The sequence below is a fragment of the Ciconia boyciana genome, chromosome 3 (assembly GCF_034638445.1).
Source record: "Ciconia boyciana chromosome 3, ASM3463844v1, whole genome shotgun sequence".
NCBI classification, from domain to species: Eukaryota; Metazoa; Chordata; class Aves; order Ciconiiformes; family Ciconiidae; genus Ciconia; species Ciconia boyciana.
In genome coordinates, this window is record NC_132936.1 from 83,951,274 (window position 1) to 83,977,026 (window position 25,753).

At 39.7% G+C, this 25,753-nt stretch overlaps 1 protein-coding gene across 5 annotated transcripts in view; it reads right to left on the minus strand.

Annotated features, from left to right (window-relative positions):
- Nucleotides 1–25,753, minus strand: part of PCNX2 (pecanex 2) — a 162,838-nt gene that overhangs the window by 102,938 nt on the left and 34,147 nt on the right. For 4 of the 5 annotated variants that reach the window (XR_012041579.1, XR_012041577.1, XR_012041580.1 and 1 more), the window contains exons 9-15: nt 21,693–21,828; nt 18,383–18,525; nt 16,887–17,040; nt 16,757–16,789; nt 9,370–9,541; nt 4,241–4,351; nt 2,545–2,636 (exon numbers count right to left, since the gene is read on the minus strand). Coding sequence is in view for 1 of the 5 variants with exons in the window: in XM_072856348.1 (XP_072712449.1) it covers nt 2,545–2,636; nt 4,241–4,351; nt 9,370–9,541; nt 16,757–16,789; nt 16,887–17,040; nt 18,383–18,525; nt 21,693–21,828 (841 nt within the window). In the remaining 4 variants the exon portion in view is untranslated. The remainder of the gene's footprint in view (nt 1–2,544; nt 2,637–4,240; nt 4,352–9,369; nt 9,542–16,756; nt 16,790–16,886; nt 17,041–18,382; nt 18,526–21,692; nt 21,829–25,753) is intronic. The other variant, XR_012041578.1, reaches the window with a different exon arrangement.

Sequence of the window (25,753 nt, forward strand, 5' to 3'; positions counted from 1 at the left end):
GTAATTTCTGTGAGAACAGAAAGTCTGCACTTAATATTGGTAATTTACAACAGATATCTTGTAAATCTTTCACAGCACTCTACAACTTCAGGGTAGCACAAAAAGCATATTTCTAAGCAGTTTGAAGTCTAATCCACGAGGAGATTGCTTATCTACAAAGCCACCTGCATGCTGTAATTTAAAGTATTCGCTGAGAAAGGTCTGTAGAATATTTTAAGAGGCTTTTCTTTAATACTGTTTACAAAACTATTTTTTAAAGTATCCATCACACCACTTCCCTACTTTTGACTAGTGAATCACCCTCTGCTAACCTGAGGGGAAAAAATTATCATTTCCCCAGATATTTGCCTGTTGAACAGTGGTTTAACTCAATTCCTTCCTTCCATATAGCTCTTTCTATTTTTCTCATTGTTTCTCCCCCCCGTTATAGATTTTTCTCACTGTTCATCGTTACAGAGAGCCACCTTCTCCATCCCAGATGACAGCTTCCAAATCATTAACATAGCTGCAAAACAGTAGCAGGAATACTAGCTACTTTAGGAAACTGCGTAAGAAGCAGTTAAGCTTTCTAGCATCACACAGCTGGGTCAGGTCAAACCAGTATAACTGATATACTGGGTGAGCCTGGCAACAGGAGATTCCCTAGGAGTACACCACATATTCAAAGACATTTAATTTGAAGTGTCTTAATGCAGCACTGCTCAGCAGCTGAGTTGCCATAATTTATTGCGTATGGAACCAAGCCACCTAGGGGATAGATAAAATGGTGGCTTAACACATTTTACCTTACTATCGGGAGTGGTTAAAAACACATACACAGCCAGCCCTGATCATCTGCGAGAGATCATTAAGGCATTATAATTGACCTTTTTTGATTTAAGGCTCCTATTCAAAATTTTAAGTGGAAAATTGTTAAAAGCCATTATAGAAATGCTTATGTTCCTTAAAAAATTCCCTTAAAGAAACATCTGATCGCCCCTCTCATCTGTGTAAATCGCCAGTCTGGGTGTTTACACAATACATCCTTGACTGTTGTAGAACTTCATATTGGGATCTCTGTGTGTGCTATGCATGTATAGCACCATAAAGCATCCTCTCACGTATGCCCGCAAGATGTCAAGAGCAGCTTGTAAATCACTGCACATCCTGGTGCACTCCTGCATGGGCACTGACAGCATCTAGCCTGTAATGAAACACTGTCAAAAGACTGTCCCCTAAAGGATAAATTTTATCACAAGTCTAAGATGAAATTCTGGTCTTGCTGTGGGCACTGGGAATTTTAAAGCAGACTTGAAGGCAGCCAAAATTTCATTGCTATTTTTAAAATAAAACAAAAAATGCAGAGGACATATACATTAGCTACAATAAAATAAATGCTTTAGATTGAATATGGCTCAAAACGCAGCATCTGCCAAAAAAAACAATATTGGGCATCACTGGGAAGGGTACCGAGAACAAGGCAGCCAGTCATTTTGCCAGCATATAGAGCTGTGGCACACCTGCATCCTGAGCACCATATGCAACTTACTCTCCACATCCAAAGGTCACAACAGAGTAAGAGAAGGCACAGAGTAGGGCAACTAACTTAGCTACTCCTGAGAGAGCAGCTGCTTTACAAGGAGACACTAGAAAGGCTGGGACTCTTCAGTTTAAAGAGAAGATGGCTGGGGGGGATATGACTGACGCCTACAAAACTGCGATGGCAGCGGATACGGTGAATGCAAAACAGTCCTTCCACAAATCCTGCAATACTCGGCATAGGGAAGACTTCATGAAATTAGCAGATCAGTTTAAAACCAATGAAGGACAGCACTGCTTTGCACAGAGCACAGTGAACATCTGGAATTTGTTGGCACAAAGTTGTGGAAACAGATAGGACCAGCACATTCAGGAAGGGACTCGGCACATTCATAGACAACAAGTCCACAGATACCAAATGAAATAAGCAGGAATACACTTTCCAGCATCCCTAACCCAACAATTGTGGATACTGGTGGAATAATAGGGAAGAGAGTGGCAAACAGTCATCTGACTTGCATTAAATTCCTAAATTGCATTTCCCTGTGGATACAGACACATTACTGAGTTACATGGTCCACTGGTCTGCCCAAGCTGGACATTTAAGTTCTTAGGCATACTGTTATGAAGCAACAATAAAACCCTTTTTTTCTTCCTTTGGAAATACAGACCTTACTAGGAATTTTGACCACATTCAGCCTGGCTTATACAAGTCAATAGAAGTTGTAGCTTTTTCAGCCAAGGCTACTGTTAGTCTTTGTAGGAGAAATTCAATGGATCATTTCAGACTGATACATATAAGAGGCAAACAATCACAGGTGTTAGACACACATTTACTCCAATATTGCTACTACAGTTTCAATCTCTGTCAGTGTAGCTAATAGGCATAACCTGAAGCATAGCTTGTAAAGCTTATCTTGATAAACAACAATGACAATGTAGCACCAAACAATGCTGATGTCCCTAGATTATATGAATTTTGAGCTTAAAGTTTTGAATTTTTGCAGTATTGTTTTTCTGGCTTACCTTCACTGCACTGAAGCAGAAAGCATATAGGACAATCAGAACCACAAAGCTTCGGGAAATGCTGTATAGTGCAGACACGAACCCAGCAGCAGCTGAAATACAGATATGTATTTCAAGATGTATAACAAGAATTACATGTTAGTTAATTTCTTCCTAAATGAGAACGTGCAATCAAAAGAAAAAAAATGAAACAGCTCTTGCATCACGAGAGGTATAGAGATTAAAATCAGATATCACAAAGCTGGTTGTTGAGAGAACACCTTCAATGCCCAAAATAAGCTCACAAAACTGTTTACAGCTAAGACTGAAAGTCCAATGCCACTCTACTCTGTGTGTTTTCCATTGACCTGAGGTCCCACACTACTGCTTTTTGTACTGAACATTGTTTTCCCAAAATATCGGTATGGCTCTTTATGTTGCTACCAAGGAGGAATGAAGAGATCTACAAAACTGTCAATTTTCTAGTCAAACTCCATGTGGAATTTTCCTCCTTCCCTTTGCTCCTGAGACACAGGCTCTCGTATCATCCAAAAGCATCCTAACTTGCTCGGTCAACCACAATTTGCACCATATTAAGATACATGAATGAACTTAAAGGGACAGAGAAGGATGCCAGCTGATCTCTTGCTATAACCTCCTTTGAGGGCTTCCAGAAGCAGGGTAGGAAGAGCTGTCAGACAGAATTAGGAGTTCAGCAGTCTCAACAATGGAGACACAGGGGCTGCAAAACCATGTTCTAATTAGGGCTCAAGGTACACTGGAATCATTATTGATAGGATGAGGACTTTATCCAACATGTTATTTCCTCCAGGTCTGCTATGGTATTTATGAGACAAAAAGCAAAGAACACCCATATCATTTGTACTAGTTTTAAGCACTTGCCAAAGCCTGTGTCTACAGTAGCAAGCAGAACAATGCAGTAAGCGTGGGTCTGTGGAATGAGAAGTGCTGAGGATGTCATATCCATGATATACATGTTTGAGATGCCTTACTGCAGACTATCTCTAGTCTGGTCCCACAGACTATGCTCATTAGAGTTTGGAGTGCAATAGGTGCACCCTTACAGTGCACCTTTCTTTTAAGCTTCATCCAAATGGAATCCAGTTTGCATACTCTGACATCATTCCATGATGCAAAACAACATGTGGTAAGGGGGAACAAGGAGGAAGTTTGTTTCTGATCCAAACTAAGATGACAGTGTAGATGCATCCCAATCTTCTCTGTTACTTAAGCTATAATGAAAAGCAAAAATCACCACAACCAACAAAAAAAGATGCATCATCTCTCACGAGACTTGTTTAATCTCTGACTGAAATAACACCAAAAAATACAATGACACATCCAATATCTTGTGAACATGCCTTACTATGGAACAATGCAAACATTTTTTTATTTTTTAAATGGAGTTTTAACAGAAAACTTTTTTTAAAGTTTTTCTTTTTTTAGAAATATAGTAAAGATTCACAGCAGACATACCAGGAAAGAGTTCTTTGATGTCAACCACATTCTGCAGCCTATAGCACAACTTGTATATCACTTTTCAAAAGAAAAAAGAAATCTAATTAAGGGGGTCTTATTAGTATTCACCCCACTGTCATATGAATACCATTAGCTGTTTGAGATTTAACATGCAATGTACTTTAAAATGTGCAATAAGCCCAGAAAGGGACAGCTCAGACTACAACTGGCTACTTACCAGAACCTCCAAAAAGCAACATGTCTATTTGCTCCAAAAGATATATACAGAAGGTGTTGATTTGAGGGAAAAGACCAAGAAGAGAAATTGCAGGAAAGCAATATAAAAACACTAAAGAAAAAAAGATGTATGTTAGAACACAGTCATACATCACAATGTATGGAGAACAGAGAACATGCATCATACCAGAACAAGAAATTGTTGCAATAAATTCTGAAGATTACTCAAGTGAGCATACCTGAACCTTAGCAGCAACGATTACACTTTCCTTATCATGTATTCAAAATAAATTGTGCTGGTTTACATGTAAGAAACTAATGCTCAGAGGTTAACTTTAAGCTTTATTCTGGATAAAAGCAGCAGCAGAAAAAAATAGCATTATGAAGTGTCGTTACCGCTTCTCAAATACTTTCAAAGTTATATTTATTCTACTTAAGTTATATTTGTTGTTCTTTAGTTTGCAGACTTCAGAACTTCCTCCTTGAATCTGAGACGGTTCAAGCACAGGTATAGCAATTCAATATAAACAAACAAAAATATTTTAATGGGTAAGATCCTAAGTATCCTGGTTATCACAGCATCCTGCCTCTGCCAGCAATCAACAGGAGACACTTAAAGCAGCATGTAACAATGGGACAAACCTATAGAGAAACTTCCCCAGAATATTTCCCCAGCTGTCGGCAGGATGGACCTTGACTTTGCAGTAGTGAAAGAACATTAAAAACAGTAAAGAAACTCAGGGGTAAAACCCAGTCTGACATCTTTACATAGTCTCTTTATAAATAGAAATTCTAATTTAAATGGCTGCCTTACAGTCAAGGAAAAGCAGGAGTCATAATTCAGGTAATTGTGCTGCTAGTCTTACGTTCTGTTCATTTCCAGCCATTCCTCTTCCCCATCCATTTACTCTTAGCTCCACCCTAGAAAATGCTAGGCACAGTTGTCTAGCAAAGCATCTAAACACACACTTGACCCAGGTCTCCAACACTGTCAGCTTTCAAGGATACATGCACATGTCTTACTGCTACTGTTCTTACTGCTTCGTTGTACTAGTACCAGAATGTTCTGCACGGTAAAGGACAGAAATGTGTGTCAGCCACTGTTCCTCGTAAACAAGTATGTATTTGTTAGTTCACATGCTAGGAAGACTGCAGTTTCCTCCTATTCATTCTCATAAAAGCAAATTAAACAAATCACTAGTACAACTTATTCCCCCTTCCACCCTAGTCAAATTTTAAGAAGATAACAATAGGATTTGTGTTCTTTATTGAATGCTAATTTCACATTTTACTCTCAGCTACTCTTACTAATGCATCTTGTGCTAAAATAAAACAATACACCAAGTTTGATCTGACAGCTTTTATCTTCATGTATTATACACTACTGCTATCTAATATTGTAAATCTTGCTGAGGAAGTCAAATACAGGAGAAAAAACTACATACTCAAGTGTTAAACACAGACAGGGCTCACTTAAGTACACTTGCATTCACAATGCGCCCTTCATCACGACTTCCTGCTGCTGGCACAAATTATACATACATAAGAACATGAGGAAACAGTCTTCTCAATCTTTTACATGCAAATGCCATTATTAATCTCCTCTTCCTTTACTACTCTGCTCTCATTTTAGATATTCCACCAAGTCATACCAAGCCAAGCAAGGACCAGTCAAAGAAAGACAACTGCACGACAGCAAACTACCCAGCAGACCATGTGGACTCGCTGTGGGATCAACTATCCCAAAAACTCACTGCTGAAACTCACAGGAGATCTTGTTCCTCAGGCAAAGGACTTGCAGAACTGCCAGATCTCATCTTAGACTACTGACTTACAGTCCAAATGACTGCCTTTGCTGTAGCGACCTCAGAAAAAGCTGAATAAGAGCAAGGGAAGGAAGGACAAGACCAGAGACATTATACTGTCAGTACACCAAAATATATAGGGGTGAATGTAAACAAGGAGGGAAAAGTTGGTTGACTACAGCGATGTCCTCACCTCACCCTCTCTCTATTAATACCTTGAATAATCCTAACAACTTCTTTAGCTAAGGTAGTTTTGTTTATCTCATCCTGCACAAAGGAGTATACCAGAGAGGAAAATAAACAGTTGTCACTTACAAAAGGATTGAATTTAGGAGCAGTAGTTTCCCTTGTGGGAAGAAGACAATAAAAGTAACTACTTAATCAGTTGGAATTACATTATGAATTCCAGAGAGAATTTGTGTAAGCATCACACATTTCCATACTGAACAAAAACTTTAAGAGCTGGACCACTAAGAGATACTTATGTGAGCTGCTGGCATTTAACATTGCAGTTTGAAGGTTTCCTCTAACCGAGTAGCTACCAGATAAGTGAAAGAGGGAAACACAAATTTTGACTTTGGGTCTTTTGAGAAATGTAGAATGGCAACTGAGTGGCAATGTCACTGCAAATATTTTAGAAGTTTAGAAAACTATTATTTTTAAAAAAATTATATACCTGAGTACTAGTCCATTTGCTGTGTAGTAATACATACTTTTTCACAAGGAAAAATATATGTGTTACTTCAGTGAGAAATAGTCTTTTTGTTCTCCCCCTCCTGAACATAGCAGAGGGTAACATTCACTGAGCCTTTCTTCCCCTGACAGAAGCTTAGTCATTGCTGAAAGTAGCAGGGAGAGGACTTCCTATTGCAAAATTTTGCCACAACCTGATACTTACCCTTCTGAGATGTCTGCCAAATAATTTCACTCACCTGTCTAATACTTCAATGGTTTCATCATAAAAACTATCATACATTAAGTGTGTAGCTACTTTTGTCACTAACCACACCTGTAGCACCTAGTGACTGAGGTTGGCTCTGTCTGTGTGCTTACTTGCACTATGTATGTTAATCTAGCAAAAAGGTCAACTGAAATAAGGAATTCAAGATGAAAACCATAGTTAGAATGAATTAAAGCCATGATCACCCAACTAATATAAATCAATAGCAGAACCACCAATTTAAAATAAAACAGAATCAGATCTTAAATAGATTGCTTGCAAAAAAGTAGACCTGTTAAAAGACACATTTCTTAAGTAACCAGGTTATACATCTAACAAATTTCCACTGATTTTCTTTTATAACCTTGTTTCAAGACTTTTATCATAGTATGCTATGCAGCATCACACTAATTCCTTGGTAAGTCCTTTCTATGATTTCCATCATTTTAGCTTTTTGCCATAGTAAACACCTGAAATAGAAAATTTTTCCTTTCCTCAGTATTTGTAGCGTATAGTCAAAAATCCCTTGATTTCCCAACATATCAACTCTGAATACTACAATAAATTATGAGTAAAATATAAATTAAAAAGCCACCATATGATGACAAACCAATAAAAAGATATCAAAAATACCTAGCAAATGGGCAAAACCGCAAAACAACAGCAACACTTCATTGGTATTCAGTGGGGCCAACTTCCCTCCCAAAACAAACATTGCCCAAAACAATTCTATCCTTTCAGTGCCTAAGGGAATCTGTACTCAAAACGCAACAAGATGCTGGAGGATACCGACTGCCATGGCTTAGGGAAGTAGCTGCACTGTGAACACTTGCAAGGATTGATGGCATCCAGAAGCTGGGACTCCCACGGAGACGAAGCAAGGAATTGCCAGAGCACAGCACCAGACATCACTTGAACAAATATACCCACAGATGTGCCAGCTCCCAGAGCTGGCAAAATAAGAACGGGGGACAAGCAGAGGGAAACGGTTTCTTCTCCGCCTCTCGTTAAACAGATGCCAAATGGGGAGATGAGCCTGTACTTCCTCTCTCCCCCACCCCCTCCAGGCTGTTTCAAGAACCTGCTCCACCACCTCTTTTGAGGCCAGCCAAAATTAGCACATTTATAACCACACTGTTTTTTCTTATACTGGTTGCTATAGTTTTTCATTTATCTCTATCCCAAGAGTCATTTAAGATTCTTGATGAATTATTTATCAGCATTTTTACTGTTCACCTTTGACAGGCAGAGAAAATAAGATGTAAGAAGAAACTTTAATGAGACCAAAGGAAAGTAATGAAAGAAGCTAATGAAAATAAGTGAGATGCAGGTCTTCATTATTCCCCTGTTTCTAGTGAGAAGGATTGGGAGTCAATGAACCCATACAAAGGACCAGAAGGCTTTCCTAAAAATAGTATGCCTTTCAGGCAGTAATAGCCTGACTTGAGTTTAGCAAAAAGCAAGTACAACAGTCACAGGTGAACAAAGACCTCAAAGGTCACACACTCTATATCACAAAGTTTCTTCCTCTACTACAGCAGGTTTTCCTGGTTCTAAATTCACAAACCAACAGGTCGTCTTTGGTACACTACGACACAGCTCTTGGGAAGTTTTCACAACTTTTACAGTAACCTTTAACTTTTCTACTTCATATCTAACAGCGTTGCACTAGTTGACTTGAGTCCAGCTGAGTGCTCGTATCTGTGACACAACTGGAGCAGCATCGCAGTTACAGACTGCGAGTGTATAACACGAAGAAGTGTCCTGACAGAACGTGGTAATTCCAGCTGTGGCCACTCCAAATTAGTGCCAAAGGACCATCAGTCCCGTTTTGGGGCAACACCTGAATATCCTCAGCCACCTCAGGACATGATTCCAGAAGGAAACAGGTTAGAAGAGCTACTGTGGAGTGGCCACTCCAGACTAACTCATCATGTGGACAGCAGGATTAAACTAAACCACGAAAAATCATGTTCTTCATGAGTGGAAGAATGTCCATCTGAGGGCTTGGCATGGATCAGCTTCCAGGCATTAAGCTTAAAACTCGGCTTATTCTGCAGTAACTGCTCCACACAGACAAGCTCTTACAAAGATTAACTGCATTTCACAGATGATGTCTTTTGCTAATAACATCAGTGACTGTTAGTTTTCTATAGAGACTTTTCTATGAGCCTCATTTCATTAAGAACTCCTTTTATGTGAGGGAAGGTTGCCAGGTGCCCCCTGCTCCCCCACCCTCGTCTTAAGTCATTCCAAATGTTTCTATCAATTTGACTTAGAGTTGTGCCTCCATAACATGCATTTGATTGCCAACATGGGAAAACACAGACTTCCCCGGCTAACGCTTAATTCATTTTTACAGTCCTAGGAAAAATATTGACTCACCTATTACATGGTCTCTGGCTGACTGGAGAGATTTAGGCGAAAAGAGCTTCAAGCCATACATTGTATAAACTGGAGGATTTGTGTCTTTAGATCCAGCATCTAGCAGCAAAATAAGGCCACACAAAATACAAAAATATACAGGTCTGCTGTAGGTTATGATCTTATTGTGCCCCTGGAAAAAAAAAAAAAAAAGAAAAAAGTGTTTGAATTTTGTATTCACTCTCCTACTGCGTGCACTGCATTAAACTGGAGAGAGGGTCAGGAGTCAGACAAAATATTTTAATGACTTATACATACTAATTAATAATAAAAATGTTACAAGGTATTTTATCTTCTCCAGAGGAGACTTCCAAAAGGCACAAAAAGCAGTTAAGACTAACTCCAGCAATCATTTATGCTTTTGAAAATCTAACCTTCTAGACCTTTGAAAACACACTAATTGCAGAAGTTGTCATTTTCTGTGGAGAAAAAAAACCTCAATCTGTCTGAACCTTTCCTTTCAATAGGAAAATAATTTTTCTCCATATTACTTTTATTTTAATGAATGTCTGCTTCAGGTAGCTTGGCTTTTTTTTTTTTTTACTTTATGAAATATAAAATTAATTTTTAATTGCATCCTGGGAAGTAAAAAAAATAGTAGAGCACCTCCCAGGTGCAGTGCGAGACATGGAGATTGATTTTTTGCCCCAATACAATTCAGGGTTTTTCACTGATTTGAACTACTTGACAGCAAATCAGTGTCCCTCCTGGAGGGGATGACACTCATCAGCAGTTTCTGATCTCTCTCTCATGCAGCACTTGGAGATGATGATCCAAAGGAATGAATATGCAGAAGGATCCTTATCTTATGTCTTTCATACACGTCTCTCACACAATTGATTCAGACTAATCCTACAAAACACTGCTGTGGGGTTGTGGGCCAGGGAGAATAGCAGACGCTTAAGCAAAATCTTAATAGTTCTCCTGGTAGCAAGCTTAAGGGTAAATAAGACATTTTAAACGCCGGTGAGTCAAAAGATTCCTTGAGTGTGAAAAGCCAGGAGCAAAGTGACAAGGATTCAAGTTTGCCTTGCATAAAGTTGCTATGAAACTGTTCTTATTTGTAAAATGTAACTTAACCGAGTATAATAAAAGATCATTTCTTTTTTGAGTCTACTTACCGATTTGAAACAGTGGCCGTATTTGTTTGGCTGCCAGCCAAGCTTGTATGTTAGCATTGCTATTAACTGATCTGTACTCTCTTTTGGGATCCATTGGTTAACAAGGCGGCAGATTGCAGGGAACTAGCGGGCTTATATTGCACCTCACATCCATGGAATATGAATCAAGTCAGACTGACAAACCCTAGCTGTTTAATCAGAGTTTCAATTTTACTAATGCCTTCTTTTTTTTTTAAAATAGGACACATGTCCATGAAAAAAAATCAAAGGAGAATTAGAAAGATAAAAATCTGACTTAAAAAAATTCACTTAAAATATTACTTTCTGGCTGTTTTTAAACTTCAGTTCATTTATCTTAAATACGAGCTGTGCCTTAGGAAAAGAAACCAGTAAATATTGCATCTAAACAATTGCTTAATGATTTATATCCTGATGTGCACTCCAGACCAGAGTCTATTTTATCGTGATGTTACATTCTTGTCTTATCTCTTGAATTACGGAACCTGGGTTTTATCTTTGCATGGTAATTTTTTGAAGGCAGTTAGGTAAGACAGAGTTGATGACTAGAAGTCCAGAGGTTTAGCTCCACACACCTTTCAGTTCCAAGCAGAACACTGACATACTCAATTAGGTTTACAGTGCATATTTAACTCTTACTTCTAAATGACTTCACGGTGCGCTGGGTGAAGAACTGGCAGAAGGGCAGAGCTCAAAGGGTTGTAGTGAATGGGGCTACATCTGGCTGGTGAGCAGTCACCAGCGGTGTTCCTCAGGGTTCAATTCTAGGGCCAGTTCTGTTCAATACATTTATCAACACTCTGGACACAGGAGCTGAATGGACCATTAGCAAGTTTGCTGATGATACCAGACTGTGAGGTGCTGTTGACTCCCTTGAGGGACACGAGGCCTTGCAGAGGGATCTAGATAGATTGGAGCATTGGGCTGTGATTAATGGGATGAAATTTAACAAGTCCAAATGCCGGATTCTGCACCTGGGATGGAGTAACACCGGGCACAAGTTTAAATTGGGAGAGGAGTGGCTGGAGAGCAGCCCTGCAGAAAGGGATCTGGGGGTGCTGGTCGACAGCAGGCTCACCATGAGCCAGCAGTGTGCCCTGGCAGCCAAGGGGGGAACCGCATCCTGGGGTGCATCAAACACGGCATAACCAGCCGGTCAAAAGAGGTGATCGTCCCGCTGTATTCAGCGTTGGTGCAGCCTCACCTTGAGTGCTGTGTGCAGTTCTGGGCCCCGCAATTTAAGAAAGATGTGAAGGTCCTTGACTGTGTCCAGAGGAGGGCAACAAAGCTGGTGCAAGGGCTGGAAGGAATGTCCTATGAGCAGTGGCTAAGGACTTTGGGCTTGTCTAGTTTGGAGAGGAGGAGGCTGATGGGCGACCTCATTGCTCTCTACAGCTTCCTGAGGAGGGGACGTGGAGAGGGAGGTGCTGATCTCTTCTCCCTCGTACCCAGCGATAGGACGCATGGGAATGGTTCAAAGCTGCGCCAGGGGAGGTTTAGACTGGGCATTAGGAAGCATTTCTTTACTGAGAGAGTGGTCAAACACTAGAACAGACTTCAAAGAGATTGATGGTCGATGGTGGTCGATGCCCCAAGCCTGTCAGTGTTTAAGAGGCATTTGGACAATGCCCTTAACAACAGGCTTTAACTTGGTCAGCCCTGAATTGGTCAGGCATTTGGACTAGATGATCATTGTAGGTCCCTTCCAGCTGAAATAGTCTATTTACTCTAAATAAATCACTCTTACCATGCTAACAACAATAATGCTAGTTAGGATTGAGGAAGCAGCTTTCAAAGGTTGTCTGAACAGCCTGCAAAACGTGAGCAAATACTACCTTCCCTATTTTTCAGGTGGTGGTGAGGAATGAGACAGAATCCTGAAAAGGAAATCTTGCCTACTATTGGATCAACAGGAGCAAAGCAATGCAGCAGCAATGCAGTCAGAAGGACACTGGCTGTACAACTGTCGCACTGCTTGGGATATGCTCGAGCTGAATGAGCTTCCCAGAGCACAGCAGAGACTCCAGTCCCCACACCTGGGGAACAGGCAACACAAGAAAAAGGAAATGCTGTGAGTGTTAGTTCTGTATTTCACTGTCATTTACATCCTTGTGTGAGGGGGATTATTCGGGACAGGATTGGTTTGAGGCCAACAGTGGACATCTTCCAGGAAAGAGAGGATCACTGGGATGGTGCATCACCTCCTGAAGCCACAGCCAGGGGATGGACATTATATTTCCTCTTTTCAAGGTTTTAGAAACAAAACAAAACAAAACAACAACAACAAAAAAAGGCGAAACCCTCATGTGCCTGCCACCAACAGGCCAAGCTAGGCAGCCCTTCACCAAAATGGGCATGTGGCAGCGTAACTTATCAACAAGATATTTTAGATATTAAGGGCTCATTTTGTTCTACTAGACAAACTCATCAAATTTTGACATGTAAAACTGATTTTGTCTTGGTGAAACTACTCCGCTCTGCATTCTCCTTCAGAAGAATTTAAATAATGAAGCAGAATTCCTTTTATATTTTACATCTCATTTGTTGAACAATCATTTTTTTTCTCCACTGAAAAAAATTTCAGTGAAAACTCTTCCTTTCCCTAAGGCCACCAAAAAAGGTCACTGACTTCTTCAGGTCCATGTTTCTCATGAATATGTTTCAGAAACATATTCACATCCTACAAACACAGCACTGTTGCATCTCGTATTTTGATAAAATATTAAGATTTTCAACAAAGCTAGAATAATTTCATGAACACTTCTAGTTAGTAAAATAGCACTTTTGACTGCAAAGCATTTTTATGGGGAAATTTCAGAAAGATCTAATGATCTTTTTGTTTGTGGGTGCACACATGCAAGAGCAAAAAGACAGAAGGCTTTTTATATAAAGAAAAGTGCATGTGCTCAGTTCTACAGAAATGCTTACAGGGACAAAGTAAAAATACTTTTTAAGTATCTTACGGGATTTATGAAACTGCCCATGGTAGCTACCCAACTGAGTTAGCTATCTGCTTTGGCAGGTAATGGGACCGAGACAATGAATTTATGCAAGCGATTCTGTAAATCTTATTAAGAGCATGACTGCAATCTTTCAAAGCTCAAATGCCTTTGTAAACCTGAGCCAGATCCTGAGCTATACAGGAGTCTCATGAGGGACTTACAGACAAGCTCTCATGATCCTTCTATATAGCTGTTTACTACAGACACAGCCTTTATTGCCCAATATGCTGCTGCCTCTAACCAGTATCAAGAAACTGCAGTCAAAGCCACTTGTCCAAAACCTTGAAATGCACAGGACAAGGATCTCTTGGATCTCTGAATTTGATACCCTGCAGTCACTGGCACCTCCCTTACATTCTGCTGTTAATAAACTGATACAACTCACACCTGGGATGGACTTTTTTTTTTTCTTCTTCTCCCCACCACTCCAGTGAGGAGGCTGTTCCTGAATCTCACCATCCCAGAACCACGTACCCCTGTGTGAACAGCAACTAAAGGCCACCAGCTCCCAATGGACCAGAACCAGAAAGGCTAAAGCACAGGCTGACAGGAAAATTAGGCTCTCATCTTGTAGCAGGCAACAGTACTAAACTTGCAGCTACGATAAATGCCAGTAGCCAGCATTAGCTGTAGAACCTGGGAAGTTCCAACTTAAACACCAAAGCTGATCAAAACAGAACTATTATCACAATTCAATAAAATGAGTATAAAAGTCAAAACATTAGCTGGGTCAGATAGGTTCTCTGTATACTGAAACTCAGCCCTTACCGCAATGACAGTATACAGATAATACAGTGTTCAACTCGGAGACCCTAGATGTTGCAGCATGGTATGGGGCAAGAAATAATCTTATCCCCAGTAAAATTGTACCAGACTACCAGACTTCATAGGGTTTAGTCAGCAAGCTCTTCCTTAACACCAGGAAGTGACTACACTGGTGCTCAGAAGGAGTTCAGAACAAAAGCTTTATGCATCCGTAGGCACTGTGCTTTCTGAATTCACTGAATGGTATTTTAAAGCAGAGTCTTTCAAAACAGTATAGGCTAGAGATGACAAAGTCGCATCAAACAGTAACAAAGTCTGCGTGTGAGAGATAGGGAAGAAGTTTGGAACCTCCTTGGCAGGCATGGATAACATAAGGCATTAGCGGCTATTCACAGATCCAAGAATAGAAATTAATTCAGTGTGCAAATCTGTGGCTTGCAATGGTTTGTTTCACACTGAAAAAAAATCTCATCTGCATTTTCATTCATGGACATGGTACTGATCATTCTTTAATCCCTCTGCTGTTCTGCATCCTTACATTAGCATCAAGAGATGTTATTCTCTCTAATTTTAATGTAGTCACATGAATTATGAAGCAGTACGTGGAGTATCTTTTCTTGCCTTGTCTTATTCTTCGTGGTGCTTCCTAGCTTAAGCAAGCCTTTACAAATACCTATTGTGTTAAAAAGATACAATGTAGAAATAGCTAATCTTCTAGTTTAACTTTATCTATAATGCCTCCCACCTTTAAAACCCTCTGTGGAAAAACTCTCTAAATTTTATTTCCATTGGAGTTCATATGGTACACCAAAAAGTTTGCAAGAAAATGTCCCTGATAAATGAAATTTTAGGAAAGCATATGGAAGATGGGAATACACCTATTATTACTTTGTTACACTACTGCATGACACACAGAATACAACATGGTGAATAATACTTGTAACAGTATGGTGGGAGTCTGAAATGCAAACCTGGATTCTGCACAAAAAGTGGTCTGTTTAAACTTCATTAGCTACTTTGTCTTTAATACTATAAAAAATATGGGCTAGATAGGTTTATAATGAAGGTTTGATTAAACTGTTTGCCACATACTTTAAACAAATATAAACATTATTGATGTCTGAATAAATGGAAACTATTTGATTACAGTTCACATTATTATGTCTAGACACCTGCTAGTTGAACTGATAAATAATATTATTTTAGTCCCCAAAAACCCAACTTTTTATTGAGGTAGAAATATTTCTTCAATGTATTGAAAATATTACCCTACTATGTGTAAGTTGCTGTTTATTAGCCTTCCCTACTTTTTATGCAGACAGGTATTTCCTGTGAATGCATTATAACCAACAATACCATAAGTTCACCCCATAATAACTGGCAGGGAAAACAAACTAAGGATCTTCTGAAATCCATCTCAGTGAAATGCCTAGCATACACTTGTAAATAACCTCAATTTCAAGTTCAGCCTGTATTTCTAGCCTCTAAACTGAAAAAAATAATTCCTCCCTGCCAAAGGGAAATAATCCAGCAGACCTGCAGTTTTCAACATGCTGGTTTTGAACCCTGAGGGAAGAGAGGGGGTCCTCAAAAACATTCAAAGAGCTAAATAAGAAACATGAGCAACTAAGCAGCCAGTGTAAAAGCAACCAAGGGACCTTGTGACCACTGAAATGTCTTCCAAGGTCCGCAAATCAAAAACGCTGAGACACCACGACAGGTGGAGGAGTCAGGTTGCAGTTGTAGGATGATGCTCCTAAACCAGTCCTATAATGAGGACAGACTTGGGTAAGGAACTGTTTCCTTGCAAGGTGGTCGTCACTGTCAGAGCTCTATTTCTCAGATATACTCAAAATAGCAACCAGCAAAGATCCTTACAGCCTGCGCTCATCCACAGATTTGGCCACTTCTTCAGGACACAAGCACAGAAACTGTGACCATATTATAACAAAGGAAAAACACTTGTGCCATTTGATGAGCTAATAACACCTTTGGAAAATACATCTGCAATACCAGATTAAAAAAAAATTAAATAAAATCAATCCCCAATCTCAAAAAAAAAAAAAGTCAAGCCCCAGCTGACCAATGACTGAGGTGCTAATCTGGAACTTCTGCTGTTTTCAGTCACTGTTTCTAGAAAGAAAAAGCTTGTCTGATGCCACAGGATTGAATTTTAGCAAACTAGTTCAGACGCATTTGTTTTTACTGCATATTTTAGCTTAAAGAAAAAGCACTTTTCTAATAGCAGTGATAAATTCAAATAGCTTAAAATTAATCAAATGTAGTACAAAGTCTCAAAGTCATAGACAACATCTTGCTCATTTTCACAAATCATCTAGAACAGCAAATTACTTATACCTGTGTTTCACTGAACAGCCAACTGTTTCACAGTACGTAAGTGATAATAAAGGAGAAAGATTTGTTATACAGGCCGAGACTTACATGTATTGGTGAAGCAGGATCAGGCTGAACACTCTAAAAACAAAACAGAAAAAACAAGTTTGCTTACAGGATTTTGCCTTTGTAGAAGTTAGAAGAGAATTCAGCAGTTGGGTATGAACTTGTGTCCTACCTTTAGGAGAGAATACTGGCAGCTGGCCATCACGAGACAGAACAACAGAACCCAAATGTCTTTACAGAAGCCTTGATTCAGAGTCAGGAATCCAAGAAGTGAAACGAGAACTACTAGAAGGACAGCAAATACATTCTCCTTTATATCTTCTGTCCTATGTGAATAAAAATGTTGAGACACATATAAATATTTATATATTCTTTAGAGCAAAGTAGGTCCATTTGCAGCTGGTATGAACTCTCAATGCTGGAGCTACCAGAATTTACTGAATCTGAGGTTTTGCTCCCAAAACTACATTTCCATGTTCAATGGTACTTCACCCCCATGCCGAAGACCTTACCCACTGTGACAGCTAAAATGTATAGAAAAAAAGGCATATGCAATGAAGTTCAGCACCCTCCAATCTCACTCCCCAAACTGAATTCCACAGTAGAGCTGATTTGAATGTAGGCAAGTGTATGTTTATAAAAAACCAACCAAACAAACAAAAACCCCAAACACTTTTAAATGATGAAATAAGGCATTCGTTTAATGAAAAATATATGTCGGCCAACAAAGAATTAGATGAAAGACCAAATTTGCATCTGATGCTTTATTTGTTTTATCTGTTCTATTAGAACATGGAAGCTAAGATAAAAACCAATGTTAATATCTAGGCTATAACAAAAGAATTTATCAGCAGATGCTTTCCATGCATCATTGAAACACAGAAATAAGACACCACAGATTAGCACGTATCTGCTCTGGACCTAAGCTCCCTGACTCTATAGCCTTATTTCTGCAGCATGTAAAACTGTCATCTGAAATTTCTGTTGTGGAGCCCATATTGACATATATGGCATAGCACCCACCCAAAGGCAGAGATAGGAGAGCCAGCAACCATTAGGTATATAGGCTAACATGTTTGAAGCTCCTAACAGTCCAGCGGATTACCACGTGAGGTCTAATTGCAAAGAGCACTGCCTGAAGAGCTGACGCCAAATGAAACTGAGGGACTAGAAAAGGGAGAGATGCCAAAACAATAAATTTTCTCTAAACAAGTAAAACTGAACTGGAACAGAGGGAGCAGCTGAAAGATCCCCCCCTGAATATTCACACTATAATTTATTTATTTATTTATTTTAAGATTGGAGTACTTGGCTTACAATACCCTGGGACCTTTCCACTTCTGTATTTTTGCACAAAACACTGATTTGCTCATCAGAAAGCTCAGAACCATTGGATCGTACAACTGAGAGTCAAATTAAAGACTATTATATAGGCCTGGTGCTCACATGAATCAAAGTCTCTGCTTGAAGACGAATGGTAGCGAGAACCACCAAAACTAACTCTGAAGAAAAACATTTTATTCTACTTAAAGCAAACAAGCACCTATCTACTCAACTAAGACACTAATACAATGCTCAATTTTTCCTTCTCTAGTCCCCTGCATTGGTCTATACATGTGGAGCCACACACTGTCACACTACATAGAGCTGCATTTTAAAAAAGCTTACCTGTCCAACAATGCCAACAAGGTAAGCCGATCATACCAGACTTTAATCCATTTGCCAGGGAATATAATAAATCTGTAAAACTGCCTGTTCAGTTTCCGCTGTGCTGAAGAACATGAAGAATCCTCAGGGTCCTGGGTGGGTTGCTTTAAAAACAAACAAACCAGAAATACACAAAACACACTTTCACATTGACATAAGGCTGCCAGCAAAACAGGTGTTTAAAAGGCCAAATTTACATGAAGTTTCAGATTATGATTTTTTTTTTCTAAAAGGGATAGAGGGAGAACTTATTTTCTTCATTTTAAATTAGAAACAAAGATAACACACCAGCTTAATTATTGCAGATGGATAGAAGTTATATCAATTGTGGAACTCAAGAGTGATAATATGCTTTAAACATAAATATTTGTTAAAAAATAATTATTCTTTAGTCCCGATCCACTTCTTCTCTAAAGTTTCTTTTTGAATACTTTTTCCATGCATCAGGCTAATTACAGCACAAGTCAAAACCACACATGATAGGTCAAATCCTTGCTTTTAACCAAAAAACCAAGTAGGCTTTAAGGCCCAGAGGCATGACTTATCAACTCTCCTTCCAGAACACAGCTTTGTTTATCTTTCCTGAGATGTTTCTAATACCACATCAGGTGTGCATCCTCAAGAACAGCAAGAGAAGAAAAAAAAAAAAATTGCAAACAAGCACTAACAGCATAAAATCACTAGTTTAAGAGTCTCTAATCTTACCATCACAATCATAAACCCTTGCTTTTGAATATTGCTTTTGTCAGATTCTAAGGCCTTTTCTTCTTGCCTTTGGACTACAGCATTTCAGTTCTCCTCCAACTCTACACCTGCACTCCTTCACCAACACTTGTGGGGAAAGAGGCTTATCTACAGACCATCAGCCAAAGTCTGCAAAAGCTAGACAACGGAACAAAAAAACCTCTGCAAAGTAGTGATTTCTTTCCAAAGTACACCAATAATTGATTGGGGTGGGGGCGGGAATCACTTATTTTTCTTTCAAGAAGAATTTGCCTGAGATTTCTAATCAGTGTAAAGCCTAGTGGTTTTCAACCTCCTTCTACCTCCCCCATTGTTAATTAATCAACATTAGATAATACATACATCTATCTATTATGGAACTCTAGGCAACGTTGACATTAGAATTATTTGTGTTAGATTAACTTTCCTAGTCAGAGAAGGGGATTTCTGTGTGAAATAATTGATCACCTTCTTGAATTGTAACTATTAGAAAAACACAGATTTTTAAACAACCTGTCCACCTGCAAAAAAGAATTGTTACATTTTGTCTCAGATTATTGGAATAATTTCTAATCTTCACTTTCCAGGAAAAGGAATTTAACACATAATTTACATGTGACTTAACGTATTGCTGCACATCAGCTAGGAACCAACTCTGGTATTCTCAGTCTGCTGGCAAACGTGAAGTAAAACAGGCTAGCTTAAGCTTTGGAGAAGGAAATTCAAGTTTATGCATTTTATCTCATGCCTCAGATTGACTAAAAGTGTACAGCCACGTGGTGCCGGGTAGCTCAGCCGCTATCAGCACAGGACAGTAACTGACTCATGTTTCTGAGTGTTCAGACATGACAGGGGATGCCGGGCTGTTTGGCATTCTCTCATTTATTAACAATTCCAAGGAATTTAAAAGCTGTGAGACTGATTGCAATCCTTTCGCCACACTGATTTTAAAGTCTAAAAGTAGTTTAGGTACTCCAAATTTTAGTATTTCCATTACCACTTAAAAAAGTCGCTTAATTATGAGGTTGGGGCATTTTAAAAGAAAAATATATTTTAAAATATTACAGTTGCTAATACTGGCACAGTTTTGTTTCTCTTGGGTCCTATTTCCCAACAGAAAGCAATGTGAAACTCAATCAACTGCAATCATTAACTTCACTCATCTAGATTGCTCACTATAACTAAATAAATAAAAAAAAATAAAATGGTGGCAAAGAGTCCATTAAAAATACCTGAGGATCCGATTGTTCGGTCCTCAGAACAAGCTTAACACGTATTTAACTGAGTGCGTAAGTGAGCATTTTGGCTCCCAAGGAACTGTAATATTTGGATGAAGTCCATTACATGAGGCTTGCAGTTCTTGGGCTGGAGTCAGATTTTCGAGCTGTGTTTGGGAAACTCTCTGACTAGCTCTGAGGAAGTCACTAAGTCTAATTGTGCCTCCTATCAAAAAAGGTCTTATAAAAATTCACTTCATAAATTTATATGGTGTCAGAGACAGCCTGAAACCCTAGCTTCATTGAAATCAATGACAAAACTTTTCCTGACTTACATAGGCTCAGAATTTCATCTTTAATAAAAAAAAAAATCAGAAACCAGGAAGTTCTGAAATTACTGCCTGGCCTTGTTACAAACTTGCTATGTGATCTTGAGCAATATGTCTTACTTCTTAATGGTACAGTTTTCCCAGAAGGGGGGGAGGGAAGGCATGATAATTGTTCTCTAATTTACAGGCAGTTTACAAGATTATAAATATCTGGAAAACATCTGAGCCTTTAGATGGAAGTCTCCGTCCAAATCCGAAACACACAATTCAGGACAAGTTCCTGATTTTTTTATTTAAAATAGTTTCTTTATACAAGTTGCTTCTAGCTTTAAGTTCCTGTACAAAATCTAAGATGAAAGATAATTAACTGGCATTTTAAGGTTATTCATAAATATCAAACTAGAATTGGCCATGGAAGAAAAGAGAAGGTTAAAGTTGTTATAAAAGGAATTGTAAAAACAGATTACAGCCTTAAGCCATTGGTCACAGACCCCAAACACTGTAAAGTTCAAGTCTGTCCACATATTACCATACAAACTGAACTCTGAGGGCCTTTTTCTTTTACCAGCTGCATTGAGGAGGTGGCTTTGACATTCCACAACAGACATCTAGAAGTCTGGTTACCCGATTCAGAAAAGTAAAACCAGACATGAGGTTTTAGGATAGTAATGAATCTGGAATAAACACTTCATACTATTAAAATCTGGTGGTGTGTCTAAAATCCTAACAGCTGTGTCCTCTTTCTTTCAAATTAAATAAGACTAAAGATAGAAGATCAAATTTTTAGGTGATGGAGTCTAAGTACTCCCTTAGGACACTACTCAGTGTCAGTAGAAAGCAGCTGAATTGCATCCATCAACATAAAATACATCTTCTCCCACATGAGCAATACCAGGCAAAGTAGTATAGAAAAAGCAACAAAACTGTCTCAGGAACAAGCCTGCAGCATTTGTTTATAAAGCAGTTTATCAAAATGCTAGAAAGTGAGATATTACAATGTACCCGTGGGCTTTCTGAAAGGGTCCTTCGTGCCACCATCAGTAGGAGCTGCTGCTGAAGCGCACTAGCTGCTTGATCCCCGGAAGACGGTTCTTGGCTCTCTGAAGTGGTAGTACTAGAGGAGCTGAACTGTATTTCACTGTGCACAGAGGGGAGAAAGCAAAGAGACCGTTTTAAGAAGCAGTATTTTCCTAGTATTTCTGAAACATTACAGGACGAAGCCTGTAATTACATTACTGGTTGGCTCACAGGACATGGAGCCTTCCACCTCCATACCTGAAATCTAGCCCAGGCCACAAAGCAGTTAACACCCAAATTTAGATACACATGGTCTACTACAGCCACCACAGAGAAACAGATACTTCTATATCAATTTTTCTCATCCTGAGATGAACACCTACAATGAATCACATTTCAGAGGTGCCTTTTTCTGTCCACTGACAATAATTCAGGTCAAGAGCTGCATATCTACAGAGCAAAACTGCAGGGTAGCTACTGCAGAGATCCCAGATTAGCTTTCAAACAAGCTCACTGAGGTACCAAGCTAGTCTGGCCTCACCTGCACTGAATTCGGCGAGTCCTAATTTACCCTACTGAGAATTCAGGCTACAAGAACTTCCTTCTGCCCTAGCAAGACGACAACAATACATGAGCTAATTCACATAAGGCTAGCTCAGATATCCCCTCAGATATCACCCTGGGAGGGCCCTGAACAAGATGCTATTTTTTTTTCCCCTCTGTGTTTACTGCTTTACATTGTAGATACAGCACTTAAACAGTTTACTCGAGGAAATCTTCTGCGTTTACAGCAGCGATACCTGTTGGATTGCAGAAATGGTGTGCTACCATGACATGACTGACTGGGTCTCAGCAAGAACTATATCGAAATGAAATAATTGTTACTTGGGTAAAAGGTTTATTTTGAATACTTCTTGCTTATTCTCTTCCAAATGGGGTTTATACATCAGGCGCCCTGCTCTGACCTCATTACTCCCCCCCACCTCTGGGTGCCTGCCTTGGGCTCTTACTACTTTCATATCTGCATGAGGTGAAAGCACCTTGGTGCTCATGCAAGGTAGTCAATACCTACTGTTCCTATTTTCCATAAAGGAAAGACAAGCAGGAAGAAACTAGAGCAACCTGCCTACAGTCAGCCAGGAAGCCTGTGGCAGGGCAAAGAATAAAACTCTCATCTTGCATACCCCTATGCTTGTCCCCAAGCCACCTTACCAATTTTAGTTAACTCAACCTTCCTTGCCTTTGGTGCCAGTTCCCAAAGCCTGTCATGTAACCCTTGTTAAACTCAACAAAAGGGGCTTTAAAATTGTGGCTGTCCTGTTAACTTAAGCTGCAGTGGCTAGCGCTGTGCTGGGATAAAGTTCAATGTCTGCATTACTTAGAAGCAGGGCTGAAGAGTTACACCAACAGCTTGAAACACGCACACTCCCTCCGTCTCCCATCCAGGACTTGCTAGCTCTGCCTTGACCAACAGGAACACCAGCAGCCTTGGGCTGTCACCGCAGGAGCCATCCTGCCTCTGGTCTCTAAGCCAGGTAGTTTAGTTCTTTCAAAGCCTTGATTGCTATCAGGCTTGGATCCCAGACCTGATATTCACCATCTGCCACTCCAGCAGAGCTATCAGCTGAGTAGAAATGAGGGTGCCCCATGTTCCTGACCCTAATGGCTTCCCTTGCACTCCCCACTCCTCCTGCTACAGGCAGAAGCATAATCTGCTCCACAGAGTCAGGACAGCTGTCATGTTCCCTTTGGACAGTACTAGGAAATGAGGACTTGGACCCACACAATCCACTTGATATCCCAGCCACGAGGCAGCCCCCCATAAGAACGTATCTCCTTTGTGGGTCTTGTTTAGCACCTTGTCAGCAGTCAGTAACGAAAAAGTACAGAAGGAATGGGAACTGATCCAAGATCCTGGATCTCAACCAAAAGATTTCGGCAGGAAGAAAGAGGAGGAAGCCTAGAGGCATGGCTCCCAGAAGGAAGATTCCCACAGATATGGACTACAGAGGACAGCCATGCCTTTTGCATATTTTGAAGGGTGACCTTGTCCAGCTTGAAGAAAAGCAACAGATTTTTTGTTTTGTTTTGTTTCCTCAGGATGAGCTGTCCTGTTCCTTGTCATTGTGGGTGCAATCCTGGGACTCCCTGTTCACAGCAGGAAAAAGGCAAGTGTAGCCCAGGTTATGCAGGAACACTACCCTGGGAATTCCTGCCCAAAAAGCGACCCAACAAAACAGCAGGGAATAGAACAGTGGCTGCTCATGCCTTCCTAAATGAAGAGTTAATCTCCAATAACTTTCTGCATCTTTAGCTATCTTTCTACAAAAGCCAAGTGGAGTCAAGAGTATTTCTAGATTGGACCATGTATTTTATCCCATGTTTACCAAGAATGGAAATGGCATAAGAACGGATAGATAGTCCAAGATATTCCCCTGGTACTCTGCTCTACCAGTTCTCAGAAAACAAAATTCTTTTACTTGTAAGACTTCTTCCAAGAATAAACTTGGGAGATCAAATCATCTCCCACCAGACTTGAAGATAACCGAAAAGCCAAGAGAGCCCATAGTCTGTTTTCTGTTTGCAGAAAAAATTCATAGCTCCACCTATCAGCAACTGGCAGAAGAGTCCACAAGCAGCTGGGACACTGACTGTGGGAAAAAGTCGGAAACTTCATAGGCCTGAAAAGGTAATTAGGGCAGAGAAGCTGGGAAGGCAGAGCTAGCAAAGCAACAATTCCAAAATCAGAAGCCATCATCTGGCCTTCATCTGCCTCCTGTGCCTTCTATTCATCAGCCTCATCTCTCTATCTGCTTACTCTTTCCTCATCTTTTGTTCCCCTCAGCTCCTGTCTGCTGGTTTTTTCCTCCTTATCCCTATTTTCCACACAACCTCCTTCTGACATTCACTTGCTACCCCTCTGATGCTGAATTGCTTGCACAGCTACTTAGAAGTGGTATGTCTCATCTGATGACATAGTTATCACACTGACAGCAAATACCAGTAAGAAATGCAATGGTGGTGTTTGTGTTTTTGTAAGCCTATAAACTAGATTCCATAAATTTATTGCCATATATAAATAGGAGCACACACTCTCTAATCATAAAATCATTATAACAGAGCTGATCGCAGTATAACATGGAATCTTGCTAAAAAGAAAATCTGTTCATTTGCAGAATCAAATTAATGTTATCAAGATCTACTACAGTAAACTGCACTGCTAATGTAAGCAAAGGTATAATTGAACTAAATTTTGAATAATAAATTATTAACTAAAAATATCTTTGATAAACACACAACCTATGCAGATCAAATGCAAAAGCTACATAGCACCCTCTACCGATAACTGGATATAAAGGCAGGAATTTTTTTCTGGCTCATAATTCAGTTTTGTAAGAACACTGAGTAAACATAAGCTAGTTGAGCAATCATATAACACTGAGAATGTTTTAGTATAACCACACAGCAATGGAAAAATCTTCCTTCTCCCTCTCTAATTAGTCTGTGACAGTTGCCTTATACCACTGACTATTTGGCCCAAGCCATTCAAATATAACCCAGCCTAAATCACCCCCTTTCTTAAGGATTAGCTAAGCCTTGAGTGTGAACACCTCTCAAGGTAAGCTCATTATACAGGCACGCCACAAAGAATTCCCAAAGTTAATAAAGTTGGTTTGCACACCTTGGCTAAATTTAATTTTAACCTGCATATAGGAGAAGCACAAGGAACCTTGTAACCAACAGCACAACAGTCACTATAACAAAGCACCTTCCTCTTGGTCCTCTCATGCTTAAAACCAGAAAGATTCCACTAGACTGCTTCAGACAGCTGTCTGCATCACTACAAAGCTTAACAGCATGTAACAAATATCCACAGCAATAATAAATAATATAGCTGAAAGCTATTTGTAATACTCACTAAAACACCACTCTTAAGTCAAAGCAGCTATGGCTGTGACATTTGAAGAAGAGCCAGAGTGAAGCTCAGAGTTGGGAATCTCCCTTTCTGCACATCCAACGAGCAATCACTTCTGAGGTACTGGTCT